The sequence below is a fragment of the Myotis yumanensis genome, unplaced genomic scaffold, assembly GCF_028538775.1.
Source record: "Myotis yumanensis isolate MYYU_CA2020_CCGP unplaced genomic scaffold, mMyoYum1.0.hap1 SCAF_14, whole genome shotgun sequence".
Lineage (NCBI taxonomy): Eukaryota > Metazoa > Chordata > Mammalia > Chiroptera > Vespertilionidae > Myotis > Myotis yumanensis.
This window is the reverse complement of record NW_027223765.1, coordinates 5113678-5125864: the sequence shown is the minus strand read 5'-3', so window position 1 is coordinate 5125864 and position 12187 is coordinate 5113678. Positions and strand designations below refer to the sequence as shown.

The following is a 12187-nucleotide window of genomic DNA, read 5'->3' as shown; positions in this document are numbered from 1 at the left end:
CCCGGTGAGTCATGGTAAGGGGCACGTCCGCTTACCCCTCGGCTCCTAAGAGTCTCTATTATGTACCCCCCCACCCCCCAGACTCTGAGCAGCAGGAAGGCGACCATGGTGTCCTGTTATTTCTCTACCCTCGGAGCCCAGCTCAGCGTGGGGAGGAAACAGAAGCCTGGTGAGTTCCATGGCCCAGAGCCACTGGGGGAATCTCAGAAAGTCACGCTGCCCGGCCGCATCACGGCAACAAAAAGGTTCCCGTTTTAGAGACTGACACCTGGGCCTTCACACGGTTAAAAGACTTCTGCATGGAGTGTCTAATTAAAAGGTGTCAGGAGATTTTATACCAAGAAAAGATTCTCCGAATTAACATCAGGCTCGCCTTCCCTCCTTCAAAGACCCCATTACTTCTCCTTTTAACTTCCCGCTTGTTAGTCTTCAAACAGGAGGTGTTCCACTGGGCAGATGGGACCCTGGCGTTCAGAGCCTCGGGGGCCCGTCCCGCTGGGGTGGCGCGGAAGCCGGCTGTCTCTGCTGCTCTTTCAATTAGAATCCACGGCTCTGTAATTAACACATTTCCCTCGCCTGCGAAATCTCCTCTTTGTAGAGCTCCAGGGTGGAAACTTCTATTTGAGAGAGACTTATTTTGGAAAGTTTTATAAGAAACTGTGATCGCAGGCCACTGTGACAATCGTTGCACCAGTGTAGGCTGGAAAGTGTAATTGTGAGCAGTAATTTCCTGTGCCCTGGCCGGTGTGGCTCAGTGGGTTGATGTGTCGTCCCAGGAACCAAAAGCTGGCGGGTTCAATGCCTGGTCAGGACACATGCCCAGGTTGCAGGTTAGATCCCCGGCTGGGGCGTGTGCAGGAGGCAACAAATCAATGTTTCTCTTTCTCCTCCCTCTCCCTCAATTCAAGAAAAATTCCCTGTAGCCATGGCAACGCAACACGCTCCTCCCAGCTGTCTACTCTCAAGGAATTAGAGACTATGTGAAAGTCCCGATGCCCACACACAGCCTCCCAGGGACCTGCGGGAAGGATAAGGCAGCGGCTCTGTGTCCCCAGCATCACAAGCAGTGCTGGTGGGACCAGGGGTGGCACCGGTGTGTGCGGACCCTTCGGCTCCTGGAAACCTTTCCTAAGACCCCAGCAATACCAATAACGGTGGCGTCTGCAGGGTTGACTTGCACTCCCAGGGAAACTGCAACCCAGCATTAATGATCGTGTAAGTTTGGGGACCCGTGTTTAATTTCAGCTACGAGGTCAAAGCAAAGAAGGGTTCTCTGTCCCTTAGATTTCCAAATAAGAACACACCCATGCTGGATGTGTGCAGCCATTCATGCAGAAAAGGGTATGTGCAGTTTAGGTAGCAAGAGCAATTTTTGTTTTGTTTTGCATTGATTTTCAGAGTGGAAAGGAGGGGGATTGGGGAGAGAGGGAGGGAGGAAAGGAGAGAGAGAGAGAGAGAGAGAGAAAGAAACATGGATATGAGAGAGACCCATGGACTGGTTTCCTCCTGTACGTGCCCCAACAGGGGACCAGAGATGGAACCTGCAACCCAGCTATGTGCCCTTGACCAGGAATCAAACCCCAAACCCTTCAGTGCACAGGCCGACACTCTAACCACTGAGCCACGGCGGGCAGGGGTGGAAAGAGCAATTTGCTGCAGGGTATTGTGATTTGAATGCTGAAGATACATGTCACATTTCCAAGTGTGAAGTCCCAATGTCGCAGTTATCAATTTTCCCCAAATAATATGCAAATATCTGATAATTCCCATCTAGATTTCAAATTTTTTTTTTGAGTGTGATGGTGCTGATGTGCTTTTAGAAGAATGAAGTATTATATTTGAAAGATAATTGTTTTCTCTTTTAGGGCAAAATAAGTTGTATGAATGGGAAACTTGCCCTACACATTATTAGAGCATTATGGAATTAAAATAGGTATAGCATTTAAATGATAATGAGCTTTAGAAACAAACACCTTTTTCTGTGGGAAATTATCTTAACCGAGGCTGTTTTCTCCCTTAGCAAGTCTATAATTTTGCCAAAAGGAAAAGAAACTCCACGGACTCAAGTGCAGGCGCAAGGAGAATAAATAGCTAAAATGGAACAGCTCCAGGATCGCACTTGCTGGTAATTATTCTGCTGCTGCTGGAGGAAGAAAGCAATAAAGGAAAGGTACAGAGGAGAGTTTCAGGGCCAGCTTGTACTTATTAATTCTTTTCAGGCCTCAAATGACAACCCCACTCTGTTTGCAGCACCGTATCTTGTAGAGAAGGAAGTAAAAGACAAACGGAAGTCCCGTTCTGAGGAGCAGTTCTCCGGCCGGTGGCCACCGCTCGGTGGGGTCAAACCACAGCTGACAGTGGATTCGACTTCACGTTTCAGTAGGAAGCTGGAACGTGTGCTGTGTTTCCAGGTGACGCACAGGCTAAAGCGAAGAGAAGCCTGAGAGAAGCGAAGATCCAGGGGACACGTGGACGCTTCATCGGGCTTGCTTCATCGGGCTTCGCGGACACCGAGTCTGTTACAAACTGAAGGTTAGGGGTGACCCCGCGTCAGCTCGTCCATCGGCACTGTCTTCCTGACAGCGTTCGCTCGCTGCGTGTCCATCACACTGTGGCAACTCTTGCAACGTTGCAGACACTTTCACGATTCTCCCATGTGTTACGGTGATCTGTGGTCTTTGACGTTGCTATTGTGATTATTTTGGGGTGCCACATGCGCCCATACAACGTGACGAACGTATTGTTGCATCCCCCCAGAACCTTCTTAAAAAGCAAGTTTGGAATGTCCTGGGAAATAAATACGGCAGAACATCACACCACTTTGCATCCATTCAAAGCTCTCCCGGGTTATGCAGGTATAACACCTCGTTGGCATTTAAAGGGACCACGTTCCCCTCCGGCTTGCATAGGGAAGTGTATCAGAGGCGATGTGCGCACAGTAGGTCCCCCACGGTGGCTGGTGTTTGTGAGCAACAAGCACATCTCCGGTGAAACTTCCGGAGACCGTATGTCCCACTGAGCCAGAATGGCCCCCAAATCATCGGCTTCCTGCTGCCGGCTTACTCCCCAGGGAGGAGGCCGAAGGTCGCCCACAAGCGGCACAGACCTGCTCGGCCGGCCGGCCGGGGAGGTAGCAACCGCGAGCCAGCGCTCTTCAGAGGAAACAGCTCCCCACTGGCCTCTCGCCTCGTGTTCTATAAATCCCTGGGTTTAACACCGGAATATTCCGGGCGCACTTTTGAAAACCTGATCTGAGGAGAGCTTAAGGAAAGGAAAGCGAAACTCCACAGAACGCATGCCGTCAGCCTTTCATAAAAGGTTCGCGAGGCGTAGGTCTCACCCGGGATTACCTCCCTGTCAGGTAACAGTGTTGGTTTGGAAAAGCATCACACGAACTCGAAGGCAGCAACAGGGAGCCTGCAGAGGGTGCGTTGGGAAGAGGGTTGTGTCCTCAGAGGGGCCGGGAATGAGGCCTGCTGCTGGCGTGCAGTATGAACTTCTCTCGACGCCTCTCCGTCCTGCAGATACTGGGGTAGGTCTCGCACATGCTCCCCACGGCGACCTCTGTAAGTGACCTCCACGTGGGATCGGTGGGCAGCTCTGTGGGGGGATCCCGACAGCTCCCTGCTCCGGAGGCTCGTGCACCCCTGGTTCCAGGGCTTTTCACAGAACCCCCTCCCCTCTGTCTTCCCGAGAAGCCGCCTCCCGGCCCCAGAGGCCCTGGCTGGGCCGGTGCTTGAGAAGTGAGACGGGGATGCCGCCAGGACCGGGACAGAGCGCGATCATCCACATGTGATCCCCTCTACCACTCCCTCACTTGCGTGGGCAAAGGTTCCCAGGTCCTTTTGCCGACAGACTACGCAGGCTTAGAAGGGGCTCCTGTGCCTCAGGGTTCGAGGACTCTGTGCTAGGGTGCTGCAGGTTTGTCCCCGCCAGGATGCCTTATCAGACTCCTAATCTCGCAGTTGCTAGTTGTCCCAATTCCTGTTAACACTTTGCGTACCGCATAGAAACCTCTAAGACATACGCCGGGGACCGCACGTTTTTGGGCAAACTGCATGTTATTTAAATCATCATAATGCACTTTAGGTGTTGTTTTTCAATAATTGTAACATTTTTATTTACAAAAAGAATTAAACAATTAAAGTTCCTAGTACTTTTTTTACGTAAGTATCTAGATTCGCTCCTTTTTCCACGGGCGTGAAAAAACGAGAACACTTGTGAGCGGTCCTTAACAGATGGCGCACGAAACACGAGCAAACCGCTGAGCGGTACGAAATGTGTTAAATTGGTTCGAGAAATCTGTCTCTGATCACGTGCAAGACCTGGAAATGGACAAACTTAACAAAAACATGCAGGATGCCCCCCGGTACCCAAAACAGAAGTTCCTATGGGAACTTTCAGGAGCCGAAATGCCACAGAAAATAACTACCACTCAGCCACGTGGAAAAGCTGTTGAGCGTCCCCAAAATAACGTAGGAAACCACGCCAAACAGCACGTCAGACCTACACCAACACTCACAGGGAGGGCAGAAAGGACACGAGGCGTTCTCGGCGGGCCGCTGACCTGCGCCGGCGCGGCTGCCGCAAAACCAACGCTGCACGTGATTTTTCTCTTTTTGCCATTTTTTGGGTCAAATGAAAACTGTCTTCAGATGTCTTTCCATTAGTGCCAACAGGTACCCGTTGATCTAGGTCTCTCGTCAACGCAAACTGGCGTCACATGGACTTCTGGGAAGCGGGGAACGGCATCTCGAAACATTTCGTTTTTGTTCAAGTGCCTCGCACTTTGCACGGTGCCTGTTTTGGCTGCACAGGAAGACGCTGTGGCGAACACCACCCTGTCACACAGGGCCTCTGAGGACAACTCATGCAGATAAACATGTAAAACCACCGGAATGAGGAGCCCCCCAGGAGCCTGGAATTTTCCGTTCTGATTGTGCTGCAAGCGGAGCGGGGGAGGGGGGCCTTGGGTGGGGGGCTGTAGGAGGAGGCCAGGTGGCTCCCGCTCTGGGGAGGGAGAGGGGCTCAGGGGCAGATAGAGTCCCTGCAGGTTGTGTAAACCTCAAATGGATGTGGACAATAGTGTGATGATTGCGGGGGTGGAGGGGGATGGGCGGGGGTGGAAGAGGGGATAGAGGGGATAAGGGGTGATGGAAAACATAAAATAAAAATGTTAAAAATTCTCTAAATATTAAAAAAAATAAATTAAAAACTAAGTACAAGACTGGGCTGCAAGATGTACAACACTTCCGAATAAAAGCTGTTGCCAAAAGCACTGAGATAATGTGAGGAAACGAGGAAAAAAAAATCCTTGAATCTCCAGATCGGCACCAACATTTACATTAAGGACAAAGGATTTAGGGTGGACACTGGGGGATCAGTTCCATGTTTCCGCTGAGTTTCTGCGTTTACCCAGGAGGACACGGGGCGCCTGCCTGGGAACTGGATGGTGGGGAACATCCCGCCCTCCCACACCGACCTCTTTCCAGCTAAGACAGAATTCGGTCTAAGAAAAGGACAGAGTGGGCACTTAGGTATAACGGAAGCTCACACACTAGACCCCGCGACGGTTTTCCTGTTTAGTGGACAGATTTATCCGGACTTTGGGGCCATAACAATCTGTTACACAAGGTAAGATGCAGAGGAGGCTGAGAGTGGAGGATGCGCAGTTACCCGGGGAGAGCACGGAACGTGAACTTGGAAACTGTTTCCACAGGGACTGAGGTGCTCCCTCCAAACACGGCAGCCTCCGGAGCCCTAATTAGCGGTTCTAATGAGTCTAGTTTGGAACCATGTCCTTCTGAATCAAACACAAGTGCATTTTTAAAGGCTGTAAGCTGTACCTTTAACTCTCTCTGGGCTTGTGTTCCCTCAGATTGAGTGAACGAGGCTTTAGAAAAAATGAGCATCGACGGAACGCCCTTGAAGAGACGCCCAGCTGTGGCCCGCGGGCTGAAGGTACCTCAAGCCCCGTACCGTTGACCCACACTGTTCAATCATTTTGGGGAAATGTGCCAACCTACAGTTTCCAGCTTTCTTGAAAAGCCCACAGATCCGCTTTCTCATGGCAATGACCAGCTGGGCCTGGGCAGCGTGGGAACCCTCTGGGAGGAGACAAGCCGCTGCTGTGTGGCTTTGGACAAGTTACTCACCTGCTCTGAGCCCCTGCCTGCCGACACAGAATGCCAGCCGTATCCTGTCCTGGGTGCTATGAGCCAAAACCCCACATCCGGCTGAAAAACGGCGCGTACTACATCAAGACGGGGCAACCTGTCCCAGCAAACCCACCTCTCCATGTCCCGGGGGACACTCGGCCCTGCGGACGGAACTCCTTCTACGTTTCTATGTCCTGCACGCGCAGCTCAGTGATGTCACTGGGAGCACTGGGGGGTGGGGAGTGGCACGGTCAACCAATACCGACTCAAACACATTTCCGTCAAGTTTATCAGCAAAGCTCTCAGCGTCTCCTCAACTCAGTACTAAGACTAGGTAAGTAAAGGGCCATCTTTACTAACACAGACATGAAGCATCTCCCACACATCAACAGGTATTGGACGAGTCAACCAATGAATGAATAAAACGATGGATGGATAAATAAAGAAAAAAGGCCTGGCCGGTGTGGCTCAGCGGTTGAGTGTCGACCTACGACCTGGGAGGTCACGGTTTGGTGCCTGGCCAGGTCACATGCCCGGGCTGCGGCTCATGTGTGGATGCGATAACGGCACACAGGCGGCGGCCCTGCCCAGAAAGGGACCCGATAAAGAGCAAAAGCGGGTGCGTCTTACCTCCAGAGTGAGGTGGGGGGCCGCACAGCAGGACCACGCCCTGGCCTTCGCGCACCGACACCGCGCTTCGCATTCTGGTTTTAAAGTTTTCCAGATCTGATTTGAAAACAAAACAAAACAGCACTTCAGAAAGAATGTCCGAGCAGTGACCTCCTTTCTTTCATAGGGTGACATTTAAAACCAATACCAACCCGCTAATCCTGTGTTTCTATAATCGCGTCAGACATAGATAGCAGGGCTGCCCCAAAGGGCAAACGGAGCAGGTGTGAGCATTAAATCACCGGGAAAGGGGACCCAAAGGAGGAAACGAAACATCTGCAACCAAGTACCTACATGGCCTGGTCCCCACACCGGTCACAGCGATTCACCAAATCACGACCACCTTTAGCTTCTCCTGGCAATGAGCCAACTCTTCATACAGTTTCCCGCTAAGATGTGTCATCATCAGGAGCACAAATGAATGTCATTCCACCTGTGACTGGTGGTGCTATTTATACACAGCGTTGAAAATATTCCACTCGTGGTTACGAGTCCTATCGGCCCCACGTCTTGGAGAATTCTGTGGGGGTGATTCCCAGGCAGTTACCAAGTGGGGGGAGTTCGCAGGAGAGCAGTGAATTACCTCACACAGTCCCCTTGACTGGCAGCTCTGAAAAAACAGAAGCTGTCTTTATTATCGTCCAAGGAATGTTCTTCCGGTGGGTCATGAAGCCATCGAGGCAAACGCTATTTTGATCGCCTTAGTGGGTTATTTTTAAAACATGTAATTTCCTCCAAGAACAATCAGGACAGCAAATCCCGACTCACACCCTCCAGCTTAAACTGCACGGAGAAAATCCTACTGGTTTTATTTTGAGCACAGCTGAGGCCTCCAGGGGGAAAGGAAGAAAAATGATTTATCCATTCTCGAAAGTCTCACTAAAAAGGAGGTGACTTCTATGGGCACATTCGATGGTGTCATATTCCGTATCCAGGCGACTGCACTGTTGATTTGTGGGAAAATACACCCGTTTCATGGCTCCTGACGGTGGACGCAGACCGTCCATGCGGCGACTAGGCAAAGGAGGCAGTGCGTGTATTTGAGGGGGTAACTTAGAAAATTTCAACTCTGCCTTGAAAAATGTAAGTTTTTCAAAATAATTATCTTTGAATTGGTGAAACTACAAAGTGTATATTAGTACATGTTGACTGTTCTACGCACTTTAAATCTGTGCATCAGCCCTGGCCTGTGAATCTCAGTGGTTAGAGCATCGGCCTGGGCACCAAAAGGTTGTGGGTTCGATTCCCAGTCAAGGGCATGTACCTGGGTTGCAGTTTGCTCCCCAGCCCCAGTCAGGGGGCATGCGGGAGGCAACCAGTCGATGTGTCTCTCTCACTTCAATGTTTTTTCTCTCTCTCTTTCCCTCCCTCCCACTCTCTCTTAAAAGCAATGGAAGAAATATCCTCAGGTGAGGGTTAATAAAAAAGTAATCGGTGCATCCGAGGGGAATGAGAGAAGTGCTTCATTTCATTATCCCTGAACGAGTATTACATTGCTGGTTTCAAGCACGGAGCAAAGCAAATCAGCGAAGCTTACATATACGTGGCTATAAAAGGAGCCAGAATGTGTTCTAGACTTACTGTAACCAGAGGTCCCCTGCAAAAATGATACGATAACCGAGCATTACGTCCCCTTAAATGTGTGAGCAAAGTGCAATATTATCACAGCGCAAGGCTCCTGAAACGCACCTCAGTTAGCACTGCCAAACCGCACCCTCCGAGGGGTCCAGGCTAAGATGGGGTAGGGGAGGGGGTGGGGATAGGGGGCGGCAAACCAGGATGAGCCCACACGTGGACAATAACCAAATGGTGCCTTTCTGACCACCCATGGGTGTCAGCCTTGCTGCTCTCCTGCCCAATTCCTGTTCCGGCGGTTATATAACTTCACACCGTGGAAGGGAGTCATCGCTGATTTCGGCCAGAATACGCAAAAAGGATGAAATAGCTCTAGAACAATCGCGTCCCCTCTCCCTGAAAGGTAAGAACCTTTTCTCCCGAAGCACCAGTCAGTCCTGCCGGGCACAGGTGCGACCACTGCTCAGGATGCTGCGTTGGTGCTGCCTCTACAGCCTGTGAGGACAGGGGCATTATCTGTGGGGCCTGACGTGGCCGGTTCACGGAGCACACGCTTCCACATGCATCCACACGCATCCACATGCATCCACACAGCGAGAAGTGGATGGTGTTGGCTTCAACATGCTTCCTATGGCTCTGCTCCCAGATTCTTAGTTTATCTCACCCAGGGTGTGGTCCAGGGCCCCGGCCCCGTTACCGCCTGGGAGTCTCATTGCAAATGCGGATATCTGTAGACCACCTGTGCACCAGGCTGCATCAGAAATATTTTTTATTATTTAAAATTTTTTTTATTGATTTCAGAGAGGAAAGGAGAGGGAGAGAGATATAGAAACATCAGTGATGAGAGAGAATCATTGATTGGCTGCCTCCTGCATGCCCTACACTGGTGATCGAGCCCCCAACCCGGGCATGTGCCCTGACCGAGAATCAAACCGTGACCTCCTGGTTCATAGGTCGACGCTCAACCACTGAACCATGCTCCTTCTCCTTGAAACAAAGGTCTCCAGGGGCACCAGAGGTTTGGGAGAACCCAGCGCACCTGCGTGAAAGCTGTATTTTAAAAGCCAGTTTCGTTTTAACAGGGCCATGGGAAAAGCCGGTGTTCTTAGACAAAACCCCGCCAGACCAAGAGAGCTGGGTTTTCAAGACCCACGGAACCTTCTATTTCAAAGCCTCCCCGTGGAGCTGGGGGTGCAGCCGGGGAGCCCTAATAATCACTTCCCCACACACCCCCTGGAGCCTTCCACTCCGACACAGCCACGCGTCAACTGGGCACTGAAGAGCTCTCCTCAGGTGACAAGCTCCTGAGCCTGGGAACGGATCACACCACCTCAGTGCAGGTATCTTAATTACGGTCGCAAACACTTTTTAAAACGCTTTTAAGGGCCTCGGCCTTGAAGAAAATGTCGAAGCGGTACCTTCAGCCAGGAAGCAGGGCGGACAGCCTGCCCTTGTGTCTGTTACTAAAACTGCTGTAGGATTCTGTGCAAATGTCTCAGACCCTGGGAGATGCTTCCTCTTATGCAAATGCAGGTTCTCAGGCACCTGAGTGAGCAGCCTGCAGGGGCAGGAGGAGAGGGGAGAAGGGGGGCGGGGTGGGGGGCAGGGGAGGACACACCAGTGCTCAGTAGGCCTCAGGCCAGGTGAGCTTGCGCCCCCCCCCCCTGCCCCCCGCCCCGCCACCTACCACCTGTGTCACTCACCTCCTGCAAAGTCCCTTCTCCTTAGGCTTCAGCTCCTTTTATCTAACTTAACCTCTTGCATTTGATGAGTGCTCCCTCCCCCTGGGAACCTCAGCATGTCTACTTCGCTTGCCCTGCAATTAGCAGAGCAGTTGCTCAGTAATATTTGCTGAATTCCATGCTCAAAATGAGTCTAAAAGCTCCTGATCTTTGCACTCTGGGGTTTGGCTGAGTGTATCAGTCAGGGGGGACCGTTTATAAATTTCATGGAACAGTTGCCTTTAAGACCTGTGATTTTAACGATGACTATTCTTTGTTGCATTATACCCTTGCTTTTATCTGTCACAGGAATATGGAAAGTAAAAACACACTAGCAAAGCAAGGACTCTCCTAGCACTACAGGAAACAGCATCAAATATGGCATCCTTACCCTTGTTTACAAATAGTTTATTATTGAAGGAGTCCCCTCAGCAGCCCATTTGCAGACCGGCAGGCTGGCTCACTGGGCGTGAAGGGGGAGGAGGAGGCCTATGGGCTGACATTCAAAGAGTACCTTGGTTACAAAGAAAGAAGCTAATTTGGCTTTATTCTTCTTTAATTAGGTGATCATTTCATATGGAAAAGGCTTATCAAAATAAGAGAGAAACATCAACGATTACTTAGGAATTGTCAGAAAAAAAGTACTTCCCTAATTCAAGTGGATTGAAATGACTTCCCATGCACGAGCCTCTACAGATACACAGCTTTTAACCGATTTTCAAAAGAAACCCGTGAGACAGGTCACGTGTGTCCTCCTTCCTCCCAATGTCACATGCGCAAAGCCAAAGAGAGCTGGGACTTCGCCCAAAGCCACGCAGCTCGTGGGGAGTCAGCCCCGGGCTGATGCGCCCCCCCCCCCCCCAAACCCCCGATTCCTAACTTGGAGAGAGGAACATCACAGCCAATGGACACTGAAGCCTCTCACTGCCTTCAGTCTGCAGAAACTTGGGCTTAGGAAAAATGCTGAAAAGGATGCTATTTGCCCAATTTGAAAGTCATATTTACCGAACAGTATTCTTTCCCCCATCCACTCAATTGTTCAACAAATCTTTTCAAGTGCCCCCAGGGCTGAGCGAGGAGATGTGTTTGCGCCTCTGAAAGTTGTCTGCGCCCCCTGACCTGTCCGGCTTTGGTTCTGTTTTCCCAACGAGGAGGAAACACCTGCTCAGGACTCCTTTGGGCTGAGGCGGGGTCGAAGGGGATGGTCAGTGGCACAGCTTTCCGACGGCGCACACAACACCCACCGTCACTGCTCCCTTCGTCGTCCGCCTCTACAACCTGACAGCCGTGTTTCTTCAGTCTTTACACAATGTTGCTCGGTGTGTTCACTGTTATTTGTTTATTTGGTGCCAACCCCCATCCTGGCTAGAAAGTGAGCTTCATCCCTGAGTCCTGGGCACGGGGATTACGGACTCAGCGTATGAACAGGTGTCATCGCATGGTTTCCATAGGAGACCTCAGCCTTACGCTCCACACGAACCCACACAGACCCGTACGTTCCTGTCCGCTGGTGGGAGGCTGACTGTAGCGGAGGTCACTTCCTCGAGTGGCTGACTTCTGTTCTCTGCTGAGGAGCTCTTCAATGACTGACTTAAAGCTCACCAGGCAAAAATCAAAGAAACCGCCCCCCCCCCCCCTCCCCCCGAACACGAGTGCGGGATTTAAAGAAACGGGTGCATTTCCCCCGAACTTTAACCCTGGGTCAGGCTCATGGTGTCACGCACAGTAATTTTAAAACTTTCACAAACAGAAGTATGTAATTTACAACTAATGGGGAATAATACAAAGTTACGTTTTTAATAATGAGTTCCTGGAAATTTTTATGAAGGCTTTAAAAGCACTTAGCCAAGAAAAAAAATCAGCCTAATATAAAGTAATTTAAGAAAAAAAAGCGTGCGTATATTATTGTGTCCTTTTCACACCATACCCCAAAATACACTGGAGCACAGTAATAGAAGGATATAAATATTATGATCTCCTGCCTGTTGCCATGGAAACCTCACTATCAGTAAACCTTTGCATTTGCCTGTGTTTCTGGGGCTTAGCAAACAAGCAGATTCATGC

The 12187-nt window shown here is 50.7% G+C and overlaps 1 protein-coding gene across 3 annotated transcripts in view; it reads right to left on the bottom strand.

Moving 5' to 3' along the window:
- The window catches only part of CNTN3 (contactin 3), a 115625-nt gene that overhangs the window by 43794 nt on the left and 59644 nt on the right, over nucleotides 1–12187 (bottom strand). For all 3 annotated transcript variants that reach the window (XM_070391459.1, XM_070391460.1, XM_070391461.1), the window contains exon 5: nucleotides 6789–6884. In XM_070391459.1, coding sequence (XP_070247560.1) covers nucleotides 6789–6884 — 96 coding nt within the window. The remainder of the gene's footprint in view (nucleotides 1–6788; nucleotides 6885–12187) is intronic.